The sequence below is a fragment of the Arvicanthis niloticus genome, chromosome 1 (assembly GCF_011762505.2).
Source record: "Arvicanthis niloticus isolate mArvNil1 chromosome 1, mArvNil1.pat.X, whole genome shotgun sequence".
NCBI lineage: Eukaryota > Metazoa > Chordata > Mammalia > Rodentia > Muridae > Arvicanthis > Arvicanthis niloticus.
Window position 1 is genome coordinate 22,123,011 of NC_047658.1, and position 18,215 is coordinate 22,141,225.

Here is an 18,215-nt window from a genome sequence, read left to right on the forward strand (position 1 = left end):
ATTTCTTCTCTAAGAAATCATGTTCCCAGTTTGCCGGTGGGCTTTCCTGGGGTCATTGTGAGCCTAAGTATTTGCTGTATTGCACCAAATCGTTTGGTGCAATCCTTCTCCACAGACACTGTGTCTGAGTTTGTTTGGTTTCTTGTTGTTGCTGCTAATGTTGTTGCTGATGTCCTGCATGGTCGCCGTTCTTTCTGGAACACTGCTGTATTCCTAAGACTGACTGCATTACTCTTTGGCTCTTGCATTTTAGACTCCCAGGTCCTACCGCAAGGGTGGCCGCTGCAGGCAGCGAGGCCAAAACACGCGGAGGAGGGTCAGCTGCTGCCAACAACCGCCGGAGCCAGAGCTTTAACAACTATGACAAGTCCAAGCCTGTCACTTCTCCACCCCCACCCGCACCACCAAGTAACCATGAGAAAGGTGAGTCATTTTCTCTGCAGTCCTCTGTTAGTTTGTCTCTTAGCAGACTTGTCTGGTTCCTTCGGGTGAGTTGGGGGTGGGGTCAAGATCGAGCTTGCAAAAAGGATAAACAACTGTGGTTCAAATATACACATGCTTAGCAAGAAGGTTGTTATCAATGACATTAACACACTGGGGAAAGCATTGTTACATTCACAGCCAGCCAGCCAGCCAGAATAAGTTACTTGTTTGGCCATGGCCCATAAGACACTTGGCTACAGATTAGAAACAAGACGCCACTTGAAATTTGAGAATAAATTTTCATGGATGCTGCGCAGTAGAAATGCAGGTTTCTTGGGAGCATGCTTTGGGAGTCATCAGAAATGATGTGAGGGAGTATTGGTAATGTGGACGTTTCTCCCCTTTGGGTCAGCTACAGTGAGGCGCTTGGCTTACGTATAAGAAGCAGACAGACTTGTTCCTAGGGTTGTGATGATACAATGATATCTGACCATCTATGCCGCTGAGCGTTTAGGATGGAGAAAAAGCAAGGTGAGTGGCTTGTGGAAGACCTCCACAGAAGGTAGTAAAATGAACCTTTGCTTGGATAGGCCTGTGAGACATTCGAGAAACTAAGGCAGGTTGGACAAGTCTTCAATGGAAGACAAGCCCTTCCTGCCCTCCCGCCAAGCAGAGCGGGTGGGAACCAAAGCCAGATCTCTCAGAAGTGTTTCTGGTGGCAGTGTGCGAGTGTCCTGGAGCTTACCGTGGATCATGTCACACCATCCCCTTGAGCCACAGCATGCTGCCCCTCGGTCCCTGCAGTGGCTTAGGAGCCTGGGCAGCCCTCATGTTGTGAATGAACTTGGTCCCATCCTATCTACTCCCCAAACCAAGACCACTTGGGACACAGAGCCTGAGTCCCTTGAGAGTTTACTAATAGTTGTGTCCCCCCCCCCCCCCAGAAAGGGAGGGGATTTTTATTTTTTATGAGGCTGACAGATTTCTCAACCAAGGTACCAGGAACTTGAAACCAGTATTAAAATCTAATCCAGGATATATGGTTCAGTCACATCTATGTGATCCTGCACCCTGGTGTCTGTTACACTCAAAAAATTGAGAGCTTTTGTTTCATGTATATAGTTTTTTTTTTTTTTTTTTTTTTTTTTTTTTTTTGTCTGTTTATTTCACTTCTGAGGTGCTGGGGACCAAATCTAAAGCCTTATCATGCTAGACAAACGTATCACTAAGTCACACCCCACACCTCTTCTTTTCTTTACTTCCCCATGCCTAAGTGGCATTCTTTATAAAATTGTGTTTGGAGACATTGGAGAGACTAGATGCACTTTCTGCAGAGGATTCAAGTTCCAGTCCCCAGCATCACACAATCACCTGTAACTCCACAGCAACTTATTCTCTCTTCTGGCCTCAGGATGCTTGTACTCACGTGTATATACCCACATATAGAAATTCACATAAATAAAACAATTAAATATTTTTAAAAAAACCATACATGTGTGCTTGGAATATAAAAATCACATCTGTTTGCAAAATGGTACAAGAACACATGTTTTTTTAAAAGTTCTTTTATATTTCTTAACAAGCACCAGTATAAAGCAAACTGTGCATACTCTTCCAAGAACTTTCACAGTGCAGCCATATAAATACAACTCACTCACATATACAAGTGTCTTGGGTTTTACTTCAAAAGAAAAAGCTATTTTCTTTTTAGTTTTGCCCGTGTCACAACCTCATTTATCCACACTTTAAAAGGATGAAACAAACATGTACCAAAAACAAAACAAAACACCAAAAAAAGGTTTGATACTTGCTATAGTCACAGAGGTGGGAGGGGTGAAGTTGCTGGTAGAGGGGTAGGGGGTATGGATGTTGAAACAAGGCAGATTGTTTTAACATGCTGAACTGATAAATCTGGCCTAATTTATGGACATTACGGTGGCTGTCAATGGCCTGGTATAGTAAGAACTCCATTGGGTTTGAGACTCAAACCCACCACCTTACTTTCTCCTCTACCTGTGAGATCACTGCAGAGCTGTAACACGAAGCATGCTCAGCTGTCCTTGCGACTGGGCCTTGTTAACGTGAGAACTACTCTGCTACCTGGTGGGTCTCCTCCTCTGGTCTTTGTCAGCTTGCATCACCTCTTTGCTCTGTTCTTCTTGTCGGGAGACAGGGTTCGAAGACTAACATTGTGTCATGTCCATGTTATACTGGGTCAATTGATTAAGAATGTCTGTAAGCATGTCACCTTGTGGTTGGTGACACAGTCAGTGATTAGAAGACAGAACTGTAAAATAATCATCTATGTTGGGCTGTGCGCCAGGATTCTGACATGGCATCATGAGTCTAGTGAATGGAAGGAATCCCGTACTCTAAGTCCTGTAGAGGAGAATATAGTGGTACCTCTTTCGTTTGCTTGTGACCATGAGTAGAAACTGGGATGGGACTAGCATCGGGCTGGTTGTGGGAACTAAGGGCCTAAGATGCTGCTTTGCAGAGGCACGCAGGGAGGAGTAGTTCCCGTGTGTGCCATAGCAGAGGTGCTTGAGTGCTGAGCACAGAGTAGTAAGTACCCATTCTGTTCTGGGGATGAGTCTGAAGTGATCCCAACTGCATTGCTTTCCCTTGTTGCTCAGGAAGGAGTGAGTTGCTCTAAAAAACCTTGTCCTAGTGTTGATCTGAGAACAGATCTACTGGGTTCACTTTTGAAGGTTCCGTAGTGGACCTGTCCAAGGTTGCCATAGTGATGGGTAAGCCTTGCTGGTCATTCTGGAGCTGTAACCCTTGACAGAGAGAGCAGAAGATAACTGTCATTTTTGGGTAGCAGCTGTAAAATTACTGTGATCTCTGGGCTGCAATCCATCGTGGGGTTGCTGGGGGCGGGGGGGGGGGGAGGATTGTCTTAGAAAACCAGCATCAGGTATGGACCAGAGGCCGTTGTTGCATTTAAAGTATGCTCCAGAAGGTCGTCTGGAGACAGAGCTCTGTGTGCAGATGGTCAAGCTGGATTAAACTACCACACTTAAAGTCTTCACAAGGCCCTGGAAGAGGAAAAGGCCTGGCCAGCTACGAAGCCGCATCCACTTTCCAGAAGTACCTATAGGTAGCGGTCACCAGGGCATCTGCTCCAGATCACCTTTGAAGAGCATCTCAAGCTACACCAGTGCTTCTGTACTCAGAAAGATGCAGACAGCCAGTGAAGGTGCTGGCAAGCTCCCCCGGGTGCTTCTCCACAGGCTTGCCACTCCAAAATAGGGTCCACACTGATGGAGTCCATGCAAAGTGTCCACATAATCCCAGCGAGAAGAAAGTCCACATTGGTGACTGTCACAGTGATTGATTGGCCCATGATCTAAGATAGCCTTGGAAGATTTCAAACTCTAAATTATTCTTTTAAGATCTCTCTCTCTCTCTCTCTCTCTCTCTCTCTCCCCCTCCCTCCCTCCCTCCCTCCCTCTCCCTCTCTCCCCCTCCCTCCCTCCCTCCCTCCCTCCCTCCCTCCCTCCCTCCCTCTCCCTCCCTCCCCCTGTCCCTGTCCCTCTTTCTCTCCCTCCCTTTTCTTCCCTCCCTCCCTTCCCCTCCCCCAGCCCTCTCTGCATGTATGTGTGTGCAGGTGCATACAAAGGGACAAAATCAAGTATATGTCCTTGTCTGAGACAGGGTCTCTTGCTCCTCACCAGCTGGCCTGCAAGCTTCCAGGGACTCTACTATTCCTGTCACCTCACTGTAGGGAATGCTGGGGTTACAGACCCATGCTACTGCATCTGGCTTTGCCTGGGTTTGGATGGCCTGAGCTCGGGGCCTCGTGCTTGCACAGTGAGCACTTTTACACACTGAGCCAATTATTTATTATTTATTAATTATGCGTTTGGCTTCAGAGGCCCAGCCCCAGGACAGTGTGTAAACACCAGAGTGAAGGAGAATGAGTAAGAAACCCCGACACAGAGACAGAACCTTCCACAGTGTCCGTTGGTCAGCAGCTGTGGCCTGTGGTGACACATGGAGCCACCAACTGCCAAAGTGCAGCTTTTGTCAATACTTCTCAACTCGTCATTCTTCAATGGCTCTTTTATTAAATATAATAGATACCCTGAGTTGTAACAATATACGACATTTTCCCACAGGACCAAATTATTCAGTTGGCATTTTGAGTGTAATTTACTTCCCATGAATCATCCTTGGGAATAGAGGTTACTTGCCACTGATTTCTCTCATACTTTTTGTGGGCGACAGTTAATTTGGATTTTTGGTTACTGAATTTTTAAGAAGCTGATGAGGACTGGAGAGATGGCTCAGTGATTAAGAACACTGCTGCTTTTTTAGAGGACCCGAGTTCAGTTCCCAGCACCCACACGAGACAGCTTATAACTACCACTAACTCCAGCTCCAGGGGAGCTGACACCTTCTAGTCTTCACATGAATCCACACTCACATGTGTACATACCAACACAGAAACCTATATACACATAATTAAAATAATAAAATAAACTTTAAAAAAAGAAACGGGCTTCATTGTGAGATACACACACACATATGTATATACATACATATACATATGGATCAGTGAACAAATTCTTTTTAAAAAGCTTTATTTTCATTTTGTGTATATTTTATTCTGCCAATATATTTCGATATATCATCACATTTGTGCAGTACCCAAGGAAGCCAGGAGAGGGAATTGGATCCCTAGGACTGGAATTCCAGATGGTTGTAAACCATCATGTGAATATTGGGAATGAACCTGGGTCTAATAGAAGAGCAGTCAGTGCTCTTAACTGCTGAGCTACCTCTCTAGCCCTGATGTACTGATACTCAACTATGCTACTATTTTTTTCCTGTACCATGTCTGCCTCTTTCTGGTCCCTTCTCCCACATCACCTGTCATACCACTTCCCGTTACCCTCTCTTCTTCCCCTCCCCCACCTCCATAGTCTCCTTTCTACTTTTCCATCACACACACACACACACACACACACACACACACACTCACACTCACACACACAGACCTAGATTACTGTGAAAAAGAGCTTGTTTCTCCAGGTCTGACAACTATCAGTCGGTCAGCTTTCAAGATGGCTATGCAAATATAGACCCTGGACTTCATAAACTTTGCCCTTTCAATTCAGGTTTCTGAGTTTATATTTGACATTCCTGTAATCCTCAAGGCTATAAAGGTGGAGAACCCTTACTCTTCTTACCCTTGTGTTCTTAGATGCACATCACGAGAGACACTGTTTTCTAATTGCTCTGTAACTCTTAGCAAGAATTTGATGACTTATGGGTATAGGGGTCACCACAGGTAGTGGGACCCATCTCCTGTTCAATACCCCAACTCAAGCCTGGCATGCAGCAGGAGCTCAAAAATGGGGAACCATAGAAATTTTATATTCATTTTTATCATAACTATATTTAAATTTATTCTCAGAGCCAGAACTTGATAACTGGGCTCACTGACAGCCAAGGACTTCAAAGCCGGCTTCGGTTTTGTGGTTTTTAACTTGCCAGTCTTCAAGTCATTATTATATTTTATTTTAAAATGTTTTCATTCTTTCTCGTGCTAGCTGAGCTCATAGAAAACAAGGAATTGGGTTCTGATCCCTTACTTGGGCTGCAGGAATACAAGGTGGTGTCGGGATGGTAGCCAAAGGCCCAAGTGCTTGGAGGGAGTCAGCTAGCCCACGTCAGTTCTTTGTGCTCTTGGCTCTTAAAGAGCTTGGAGTCTCTTTCTGCCCAGGAGAGCAGACACAGGGGAGAACTATAAAAGCCTCACACTCCAGCTTTTGTTCTTAACATCTAGGATTAAACAAAAGCCAAATATCAAGAGGAACAAAATCATGTCTGGTGTGTTTTCTCCGGCTATCTTTGGGGGCCATTTTCTTTATCTGCTTCAGAATTCAGGAAAGCCTTGGGGAGAAAGGGCAGGAAAGCCCTTGGGTATGAAGCTATGAATGACAGTGCCTGGGCTAACCCTTTCCCATGGAGACAAGAGGGCTGCATGGCCAGATTTGCCTTTCCAGCAGTATGCATGTGCTTCAAGACCAGAGTGCCAGCTTATGGTTTTGTGAAAGACAATGAACCTAGCTTTGGGGAGCAGGAAGAATGGGTGGGGAAAAGGAAAGGAAACTGAGTCAGATAAGAAGACAAAATGCCGATTTGGTTAGTCTACGTTGGGGAAGCGAGATGAGTGCCTGTCGTATGTCTGATCTGCAGGTGATCAACTCGGTGCTTCTCCTGCTCCTGTTTGTCGGGCAGAAAGCATCACGTGTACATGATTTCAGTTTCATTTTAAGCTTCACTAGAAGGGGAATGCACTCAGGCATCCGTGTGCTCTCTTAGGGTTACAGCAGTTTGATCTGCAATACTAGGTTCATTCCATTTAAATGTTCTTTTTAAAAAAAAAGTGTTTTTTCTCCTAAATTATGTATTTAACAGTATTCATCTACATTTAAAGATAAATTTATTTTGGAGTAAATGAAATGAACCCCTCTGTGGACATGTAAGGCTTTCTTCATGATGCAAGGTGCAAGAGGGGAGAGGGGCAACTGAGCTGTGACTCTCTGGTTCAGCCATAGCCCACACTTCATGATGGGCTTCTCACAAAGGCACTTGACCCCCTTCTCTGCAGATGACAGACTCCTAGGGCTGAAACCAACCTATCAGATAAGATGTTCTTTAGAACACCATCATGCAGCTGGTGTGGGAGGGATCCAGCCTCTAGATGCTGTACATGAGGGGTCACAGCAAGAATATCATATCATCTTAAGGTAGTGGCTACAGTAGCCTCAGTTGTTGGTAAGCCTGTCTGCCAATGCTGTTCCTGTGTGAGCAGCCATGCTGAAGAATGGTCTGCACGGAGGGCCTGAGGAGCTCCTGCTGGCTTCTTCAGCAGTGCCTATGCCTACCTCTGTAGTTTAGAGGCTCTTTGAGCTTTGCGGATGATAATGTAGGCTTATGCATCACAGCCGTAGCCTGCCTAATTCTTGTAAGCGAAGCAGGTCCCTCTGTGTCCTGAGCCTGATGCCTTGGATGTAATGGGAGAATCATAGCATTTTCCTGAAATGACAACTGGGTTGCAAGGCCCTCATATAATGACTCGGCTTAGGAAAAGCAAGGCTTTGAGGGGACAAACAAAAAACAGAAAAAAAAAAAACAAAAAACTATCTTGACCTAGTAGTCCAGGACCATGAGCCTCTGCTGCCCTCTGCTGTCTAAGTCTTGTGATACACCTCATCTGTGCCTAGCCGCCTTTTTCTTAATTTAACTTTAAAAAAGAAATAATTTTTTTTTGTCTTATATGTATGGGTATTTTTGCCTACATGTATATCTGTGTACAGATTGCATCCCTTGATGCTTTCACAGGCCAGAGCAGCATATCAGATTCCTGGAAGGTAAATCACAGATGGTTGTGAGATGCCTTGTGGGTGATTAGAATCAAAACTGGGTCCTCTGGAGGAGCAGCCAGTGCTCTTAACCATTGAACTAAGGAGCCCTGGTAGAAACGTAAAGATTTGTAGATTGTCTGGATGTTCCCATCCAGGTATGGCTTCCCTGCTTTCTTTCCTCCACTTGGGAGAGTGACTGTAGACCCAAGAATGTCTAAGTATGTTCAGTAAGGTCCTAGTGGCCTGGAGGAAAAATTCTGTCTGTAAAAACAAGGAACTGACTGAAGGCCTGAGCTAAGCCCCTCCTCCTCGAAGCTGTCACTCACTCCCCCTGAGGTGGGGAGCCAGCTGTGGGATTCAAGCAGAAGGATTAATCCTAAAGAAAGAGTTCTTTGCTGGCACTAGTGGATTTTTACTAACTGGAAAGTTTTACTAGATTTTATTTGTTTTTAGTGGGTGACTAATTTCAAATGAAGCAAAGCAGTGTGTGGTAAACAACCCCACTCTTGATCACACAGGTGCTTCCCCCACCCTTCATGTCCCTGGACATGTCTAAGGTCGTTTGTGTAAAGTCTCTTCTGTATTAAACATCGTGCTAGTCACTAATATTCAAGAGTGAAGAGAGGGGTGCCAGGCCCTGCCCTTGTGGGGCTCACAGTCTGGTGGGAGAGATAAGTAAAAAATCAACTAATAGAGTGGTACTTACTCCTCTGTAGAAACTTAGATGCCACACATAGATGTGTGCTTCTGGGCTGGGCGCCCTCAAAGGTGACACCCACAAAGTTTGCAGGGGTCCCCTTTACTGTGTTTGCCCATTTTCTTACACAATGGTTGGGATGTTTTAGAACATGGGCATTGAAAACACACACACACACACACACATTAATAAAACAGGAAAACAATTCTTGGCTCCACATTGAAAAATAAATAAAGGACTTTTGCTTCTATCTTCTCCCCGTTTGATGGGAAGGAAGTCCTCTGGTCCCCAGAGGTGTTCAGGCAGGTCAGATCAGCCCTATTCTGGCTACTGTGTATAGCAGACAGCCTTGATGATGCTTGTAAACCTATGAGCTGATTATCTCAGATAAAGGATGGAGTCTTTGCTATTTATGGAGGTTCTGGAAGTACTTCTGTCATTTGGGTAATGTCACCGGTAAAACCCATAGTTTATGACCTTTCCTTAAGCCCCGCCTCCTGTAAAGGCATCCATCCATCCTCAACAGTGCTGCTTACACTCTAGAATTTGTTTCTGTTTCAAGGAAGGAAGGAAAGAAGGAAGGAAGGAAGGAAAAAAGGAAGGAAGGAAGGAAGGAAGGAAGGAAAGAAGGAAAGAAGGAAAGAAGGGAGGGAAGAAGGAAGGGAAGAAAGAAAAAAAAGAAAGGAAAGAATGAAAGAAAGAGAGAGAGAAAGGAAGGCAGGAAAGAAAGAAAGAAAAGAAAGAAAGAAAGAAAGAAAGAAAGAAAGAAAGAAAGAAAGGGAAAGAAAAGAAAAGAAAAGAAAAGAAAAGAAAAAAGAAAATGTGCAAAAATGCCCTCGGTGACATTTGCATTGACTTTCCCCTCTGATTGTGTACTTGGGGTGATTTCTCTCATAAATTCAGACAAGTTGTGAACTGGTTAAGCTCTTGCTCTGCAGTCTCAGAGAGGACCCTTGCCGTTATGGCTACTTGGTGAGATGACATGCGTGGACCCTCAGCTTGTGGATTTGTTTTTCTGCCTTTTCCTAAGGCCAGATGGCCTAAGTTTGGGACTCAAAGGCCTGTTTTGCATGCTTCCTCTAGGGGGCACCACTCATCAAGCAAAACCCAGCCTGCAGAGAGCAAGTCATTTTAGGTCTTTTAGGGAAGAAACCTGTCTCTGCTTTGAAGGTTTCTGAGCACTGGAGGTGCCTTTATTCTGTCTGTCAATCATGTGTTAGGCAGGCTGGACTCAGACACAGACTTTCTTATGGGCCAGGATGACTTTGTATTGTGTTAAGTCCATCTGGTCCACAATCAAACCAAGGACATGTGGGTGGCAGGGGTGGGAGTGGCTTGTCCACACTAAATGTGTATACTAGGACAAGGGTTCTCACCCATGTTATCCCATTGAAACTGTAGTCAAATCCAAGACATTCCATCTCAGTTCCTCCAACAGAAATGTGTTTCCTTCCCACAGAGCATCTTCATAGCCTCAGAAGTTACAGGGGACTTGTGGGAGCTAGCTTCCCTCTGGACTTAAGCTTGGCAGAACACGCTTGTGACTTCCCCTATCGTCCCAGGCCTGAAAAGTGACACTTTCGAGTAAGAGCTGTGTGCTACTTCCCACAAGCTTCTGGGTTGACCAGATATTTCTACAGAGGTGTCCCAGGCATGTGAATGTGTCTGGGGTTGAGAACAGCCATAGCCAGGATGACCCAGTGATCCCTGAAGGAAGGATCTTCCTGCCAGAAACTCCTTTCTGACTGTTTTTATGGTGTTCAGATGAATTCTGGGATAAAGGGTTGGGATGTGTAAGGCCCATGTGGACCTAACCACTAAAAGGGACATCATGGCTTGTCTTCTTATGCTGGCCTGACCACATTTATGAGGATAGCTTCAGAGCCATGCTGGGGGGGGTGGGGGGGGGAATGTGACTCAGAGAATGAAGACTGGAAACCATCTTCCTAATCCAACACAACAAATAAGTCAGACACAAGTCAGCAGACGCCGATTTCACTCATCAAGATGGTAATAAGAATGCGCTCAGCTCCGAATGCAGGATTTCCCACCGCTCTGAGGGATGTGCAGGGCTGAGAGGCCAGAACATCCTCAGTTACCAGAGGCCCGTAGGCTGCTGTGTGACAGAAGCAGCAGCCAATGAGAAGACACAGTGGCCTGTGCCAAAAGTGGCGCTCTGCTAAAGCCTGTTTTGCAGCCATGATCCTTAGTCTCCATGTTCCCCACCCCCTGCTTATTCTTGCATAGCAGTTGGCAGGTGATCATCCATCTTGGTTTTGGGACCCCCCTAGGGACTGGTCCCAGCATCTCTAAATGAAGGCCACATGACTCTGGATCATTAAACACTCTGGACTTCAAGTACCCTTGCCTTGCAACAAACACGAGAAGAGAACCAGCCCCGTGCATGTATTTGCTCAACCCAATGAAATCAAGTGCACAGGAGTCAAAAGGGATCCAAGGAGGCAAAGAAACCACAGAAGCTAAGCTGGAAATCCCTGGCTTTTCATGCTCATCTCCTTGCCTCTGGCCCAAAATCTGAAGCTGTCTAAGACTTCCTGGCTCTGCCTCAGCAATCCTGAGTGAACCAGAGTAAAGGTTTTTTTTTTTTTAAAAAAAAAAAAACAAAAAAAAACAAACAAACAAACAAAAAAAAAAAACGGGTGTAGAGGCTAGGATGACGGCTTAGCAGTTAAGAGCTTTTGCTGCTCTTTCAGGAGTCCAAAGTTCAAATCCCAGCGCCCGTGTCAGGTGGCTCCTAACTTCCTGAAACTCTGCCTTTCAGGGGCTGAATGCCTCAGGCACATACCTATATGCCAATATATAATTTTTAATAAATGCTTTAAAAACAAAATAGGGATCTAGAACCAGACTGACCTGTCCCCAGAGGACATTCCTAGCAAATGAACTCTTGCCACCGCGTGATTAAACATCAGCGTGGTTAGCTTTTGCTTGTGGAATCTCAGAAATGCAACTTATTGATTGTTGAAATCTCCCAGTAACTAACAGCTTGCCGTGAAGGGGGAATTTGGGATGAAAATATTGATTGAGAAAAGCAAGCAAGAGAGGCACATGTGTTTAGTTCATTCTCCCCACACCCCTGTGTGTGTGTGTGTGTGTGTGTGTGTGTGTGTGTGTGTGTGTGTGTGTGTGTGTGAAAGTGTGTGTGAAATAGCTGAAGCAGATGTGTAAAGAAGATGCTTTCCATGGAGTTTTAAGGAAGAGGGACTTCACTAAGAAAGGTTATAGGTGATAATTGTTCTGCAGTGCTTTCGAACAAAGGGATCTTTGATTAGCAAATGATCTTTCTTCAAGTGTAATTTTGTTTATTTTTTCCTCTGATTTTTCTCATCACTCCCAAATGTCGGTCCTCTGGTTATCATAACAAGTCCAGATCCACAATTTGGAAAGCCCTTCTGTGTTGTTCCTGGGAGTTGGTGACCGGATTTGAGTAGATTAAAGACACCAGAGATAAACCGACTACCCTATGCATGGAAAGGGGTGGGTACAACCTGAGCCCGGGTCTCTGCTGAGAGGCTCTGGCCTTGGGGTGTTGGTCAGCAGGCAACAGAAATGGCCAGTGCTTACTGCACACTGATCAGAACTGTTCAGTCTCATTAGAGAGGCCCTCAGATCACCTTCTGGCATGAAACCCTCCAAAACCCATCAAACAGCCAAGGTGCAGGCCAGCTTCCTTGAAGTCTCTCCAGACACTTTGGCACACTTGTCTTTTGGAATGGCTTAGCTAAGCAAAGAGCTTTGGGGGCCTGTGATGGGGCTGGGACAGCACGGAGACCCACAGCTCACACCCTGCTCCTTGTGTTGAAACCCGCCTTGTGCGCATTCTCCATCCGTGCGTGTGCTTTCTGGTCCCAGGAGGAGCAGTGCTTTCAGACAGCCAGTGTCTGGAATCTACAGAGGCCCCTGTGCCCTCTGCTAGCCCTGCCAAGCAGACCTTTTGGCACATGGTCTGACTTACTTGCCACCAGCTGTTCCTGAAATTGGGTAAGTGATTGCATGGGGTGTGCACATGTGTAGAAGACAGAAAAGGGCATCGGCTATGACAGTCTCTCTCTCTCTCTCTCTCTCTCTCTCTCTCTCTCTCTCTCTCTCTCCCTCCCTCCCTCCCTCCCTCCCTCCCTCCACCTTATGCTGTTAAAACAGCTTTTCACTGAACCTACAGCTAGGCTGGTAGCCAGCAAACCCTCCGGTCTCCTATGACTCTGGCTCCCCTATCCCATTGCTGGGATTGCAGGTGCAGGTGTAGCCATTCCTAACTTTTTACATGAGCTCTAGGGATTTGAACTCAGATCCTCAGGCTTGTAAACCAAGCACTCTTTCACACTGAGCCATTTCTCCAGCTCTGAGAAGCTGGGTTGTTTTTTTGTTTGTTTGTTTTTGGGGTTGTTTGTTTGTTTGTTTCTGATTCTTTTATTTTTATTTTTTTATTTTTTCCCGATGACGAGAGAGTCACACGGGAGATAGAGACAACGGGATTCGAACTTGCAAAGGAGGGCACGGAGGCCCTCTGGCGGGCAGACACTTAGGACGTGCGCCACTGCTGGCTTGCTGATTCTTTTAATTACATTTGTTTATGTGTATGTTTCAGGGTGTGGTATATGAGGGTCAGGGGTGTATGCATGCTACAGCATGCATGTGGAGGTCAGAGGTCAAACTTGCAGGAGTCAGTTCCCTCTTTCCATCATGTAGGTCCCAGGGATTGAACTCAAATCATCAAACTTGATGTCAACTACTGTATAAATTCGTAATATGCTAATTGTAATTTTCTTCAGTGACCATGTAGGGCTGGTGGCTCCAGTGTTGATCAGGACAGCTCCAGTTAATAGTCTGGTGAGCAGCTAGAAAGGTGCCTCTGAAGTCTGTCATTAAAAGTGGCTTTTAATGGCACTAGAGATTTGGCTCAGTGGTTAAGGACACTTGTTGCTCTTAGAGAGAACCCAAGTTTGGTTCCCAGCACCAACATGGTGGCTCACAACCATTTGTAACTCCAACTCCAGTTCCAGGGGATCCAAAACCCTCCTCTGGCTTCCATGGGCACCAGACACATGTTACACATATGTACATGCAAGCAAAATATTGATACACATAAATACAAATAAATAAGACTTTTAATTCCATCAAGTGCTACACTTGCAACTTGGCAGTCTAGTTGGGCAGTTGTTTGATTAACATCTGGATCCAGCCTATAGCCCATGACAGCTAACGGATGGGGCCAACCAAAATCACACATGTATGTAAGACACTGTGAGACTGGGGAGGGAGGGGGGTTGAAACGTCTCTGTGTAGTTCTCAAGGGTGAACTTTGTTGATGACACCCTCACACTCAGTGTCAAGAGCCCCAGCATCCAGAATCATCTAGTGATAAAAGTAAATGCTCAATAATTGTGTATTGAATGCAGGCGTGAATGAATAAATGCAAAGGTGACAATTTTTAAATGGCTTTTTGTCTCATGTTTTATGAAATGCCCAGAAAAGGCGAGTCCCTGGAGACAGACCATGACCTGGCTGAGGCTGGGTCAGGGAGCGGAGAGGGATTTCAAGGGCCTGTGGACCTTCTTTGTGCTTTGATAAAGATGTTTGGAAATGAGCCTGTGGGGCTGTGCACAGTTCTGTGTTCACCAAAAGCATGCGAACACACCCTTTAGATGTGTGTGTTTTGTTATGGTGGCGAGTCCCACCTCAGTGTGTGGTTTGAGAACAGCTTCTTGTTCTGTCTGTAGCAAAGCAGGCAGAGAACAGACCCCAGTTCTCCTTCCCTGAGGGGATGGTGTTCAAGCGCTTCACCTGTGCTAGCTCCCAGTTTCTCCCTGATGAAGAGGGTTGCTTTGGCTTCAAGGATGGCAAAGATTTTTTTCGATCTTCTTTCCCTGTATCTATTAACTTTAACCCAATTCTGAAGGAATAGTATCCTGAGTGTAATATGCCAGAAACATAGAGGGACACATTTGTGTCTTCCACAGTGTTAGAATTTATCAAATAGCCATAAACTCATACTATTTCATGGTTTCAATGACAACTGTTTATGGCCATGTTCCCTTATAGTCTCAGTTCACCCCAATAATCTTACAGAGTGGCTCCCTTTCTATTCCCAAGAGTACATCACTTATCAGTATGTCAGTGTGTGTTGGATGGGTGGTACCTAACAAAAGATTCAGGCTCTAGGTGCCCCCAGGTTTGCAGTCATCCTCATCCCTTATAATGGAGGCAAAAGATACTTGTAAAATGGAGTCTCCTAGGGCCATGCACAGCCCGAGAAACCATTGTTTTATACAACATGGAATAGCTTAGAGCAGAGCATGGTTTCCAGAGTAGGAAAATATCCCCTTCCCAGTCACAGATGGTCCAGCAACAGGTGGAACTCTGAACAGGTAGCTGACATTCCCTCGAAATCCACAGCACCAAAGGCTAGCTCCGGCATGAGCAAGGGCCAAGGCACTGTTCTTTGGCCTTCCATCCAGACAGGCACAAAGCCTAGCTTTTGGCAGCCAGGGGAGCTGATGCATAAAGCCTACTCTCTCTGTCCTTGGGCAGCAGAGTTTCTGGGGTCATCCGGAGGTTCCTGGCTGTTGAACAGCACATGGCTTTCTGTGGTTTGCGGTTGAGGGTCCTGTGGGTTTTCTCTTGGAAAGCACATTTCTTTAGGAACAGCTTTGAGCTGGTCTTTTTCTTCTCTCACTTCTTTTTGAAGACAAAAGAATGCAAAGTGGGAACTTCAAGGAAGCAATCCTCCTCCCACATCTCTTCCTCCTGCCCCCATCCTCCTGCCCCCTCCTCTTCCTCCTCCCACACCTCTTCCTCCTACCCCCTCCTCTTCTTCCTGCCCCCTCCTCTTCCTTCTGCCCCTCCTCTTCCTCCTCCCACATCTCTTCCTCCTGTCTCTCCTCTTCCTCCTGCTCCTCCTTGTCTTCCTGCCCCCCATCCTCCTGCCCCCTCCTCTTCCTCCTGCCCCTCCTGTTCTTCTGCCCCTCGTCTTCCTCCTACCCCTCTTTCTCCTGCCACTCCTGTCCTCCTGCCCCCTCCTCTTCCTCCTGCCACTCCTGTCCTCCTGCCCCTCCTTGTCCTCCTGCCTCTCCTCTTTTTCCCCCCACACCTTTTCTTCCTTCCCCTCCTCTTCCTCCTCTTCTCCATTTCATCCCTTTTCTTTCTTCTCCTTTTCTCCTCTACCTTGTTTTCCCTTCTCTCTCTTCCTCCTCTTTTCCCTCTCTGCTCTTTTTCTTCCTTCCCTTCTTGCTCATCTTCCCCTCCCCCTCCATTGTTTTTTTTTCTTTTTCCCGTGGTGGTTCGAATAGGAATGACCCTCATAGACTGATGTGTTTCATGGGGAGTGGCACTATTAAGAGGTGTGGCCTTATTGGAGTGGGTGTGGCCTTGTTGGAGGAAATGTGTCACTGTGGAGGTAGGCTTTGAGGTGTCTTTATGCCTAAGCTTTGCCCAGTGTGGAATCCGCCTCCTCCTGTCTGTCTGCAGAAGATAGTCTCCTGTCTGCCTGTGGGTGGAGATGTAAAACTCTCAGCTCCTTCTCCAGCTCCATGTCTCCCTACGTGCTACTGTGCTTCCCACCATATGATAATGGACTGACCCTCTGAAACTGTAAGCCAGCCCCAATTAAATGGCTTCCATTATAAGAACTGCTTTGGTCACTCCCATTTCTCTGTTCTCTTCCTCCTTCTTTTCCTCCTTCCTGCCTCCCCACTGCCTATCCATGTAACAACAGTACATGTCTCATACATAGCTTGAGGTCCTGCTTTCAAGGTGGTGGGCTGGAAGACGGCTGTGATAGTAACAGTGGCTGCCCTCATTACTGAGTCAGCCTTAGGTGCCTGGAAGGGATGCTTTTGGCCCGTGGCATATGTAGCCTCACTGCATCCACCCTGTCCATAGCAGCAAGCACCAGTTATATCCTCTGTTTTAAAGACAAACTCACGCTCAGAGTGGTTGAACAACCTGCCTAACCACATGACTGGCAAGGCCTGGAGTTGAGACTTGATCAAGCATTTCCATGCTTGGAAGCCAGTTTTTAATATAAAATGTATATGAGTGTTTTGCCTGCATGCATGCCTGGTACCCATAGAGTCCAGAAGAGGGTATTGGAAACCCTGGGTCTGGAGTTACATACAGTTGTGAGCCACCATATGAATGCTAAGAATCAAACCCAAGTCCTTAGGTGGAGCTCTTAACCCATGTCTTTCCATCTCCCCATTGAGCCAGTTTGGACAAGATTTGTAGTTGAAGAAAGCCATACATTGTGTCAGGGACTATCCAAGTTGATGGAGAGGCAACTGGCAAGATAACTACACATGTTGGGTGATGGCCCTAGTCCAGCCAGACATTCAAGGAAAGGAAAGTGGGGGTGGAAACTAGGGAGGAGAGCCACGTTCGTGCAGCCTCGGAGCTTACAACTGTACATTCTCCTGCTTCAGCCATTCCCATGCCTGCTTGTTGACTCATCAGTGTGATCTTAGAAAACAAATACCAACTCCTTTGTTTATGGGTTTGAGGTGGCACTTTGTCTCGCGCGTGTCTGTGTGTGTGTGTGTGTGTGTGTGTGTGTGTGGGGGCGCGCGTGTGCTAGTAGGGATCAAATTCAGCTCACCCCAGCCCAAGATTATCTGAGTTCACTGCATGATCATTACCTGTTCTGTCATCACATACTCTTTTTATCTTGAAGTGACATGCAATCCCAGTCTCTGGTTTTCAGAACTTCATTTTGCCAACATGTATGTATATATGTACGTATGTACGTATGTGTGTATGTAATCTTGATTCCTTTAAAGGCAAGATCAGGAAAGATTTGTAAGCTGAAGACAACTGCCACCAACTCTTGGTTGTAAGGTTCCCAACTTGCCAGTGTGTGCAGTGCTCTGCTTAGAGCACAGGGGACAACATGTGTCTAGCAATGTACGTGAAGCACAGGGATAGCATATTCCCCATACTGTGTTTGAAGCCTGGGCACAGCATACTGCACTGAGCCTAGGAGCTCTGCTCCAGTGAGCTGCATAAGGTCTGGTTAGGGACTAGGGAGCTCTATGAGGAATGTCTTTATTGAGCTCTGTATGATGCATCCTGTCTAACCCCAAAGGAGTCCAGGCATCATCCTGGAAGAAGTGAGGTCTGATCTAAAAGATGGATTAGCTAGGAAGAAGTTGAGAGAATATGTCAAAGCACTCAGGAAGGATGGGAGGACACAGAAGTCCATTGGAGATGTGTGAACAAGAGTCTGTCTGAAGCAGACACAATGGCTGACTGAACCATAGCTGGCACAGTGGCTCCGGACTCTCGGGTTCTGTGAGGGTGAGAGCATGCCTGTCCTTCTGGAAGAACCAGGAGAACAGATACTGAAATGGGATTCTGTGGCTCCTTCGTGGTTCACCTTGGCACATTGCTGAGACTTCTTGATGACTTCCAACTCTGTCATGGACAGCAGAGGACATGGTGGCTCTCATAGACTACTCAGTGAGATGCTTGTAGTTCAGCAGGGGTAGAAACACTAGCTGGCTCCCACCAGAAAGGACAGTGTTCCCTGTTCTAGTGTGGTGATGAAGTCCTGGGCTGGTCAGATCACAGGAAGTCCCCAGGATTCTCATCTAAACAGCTGTCCCGAACAGAGCTCCCACAGTCACTGAAGTGATTCTGACTGGGGATAGGAGAGCATCACTTGGGATCTTCCGGCAGATGAAAGTCTAATCACCTCCTTA

General features: G+C 46.2%; 1 protein-coding gene across 6 annotated transcripts in view; it reads left to right on the forward strand.

Moving 5' to 3' along the window:
* Window positions 1–18,215, forward strand: part of Nav2 (neuron navigator 2) — a 646,610-nt gene that overhangs the window by 458,568 nt on the left and 169,827 nt on the right. For all 6 annotated transcript variants that reach the window (XM_076934936.1, XM_076934914.1, XM_076934921.1 and 3 more), the window contains one exon: window positions 254–423. In XM_076934936.1, the coding sequence (XP_076791051.1) occupies window positions 254–423 (170 nt within the window). The remainder of the gene's footprint in view (window positions 1–253; window positions 424–18,215) is intronic.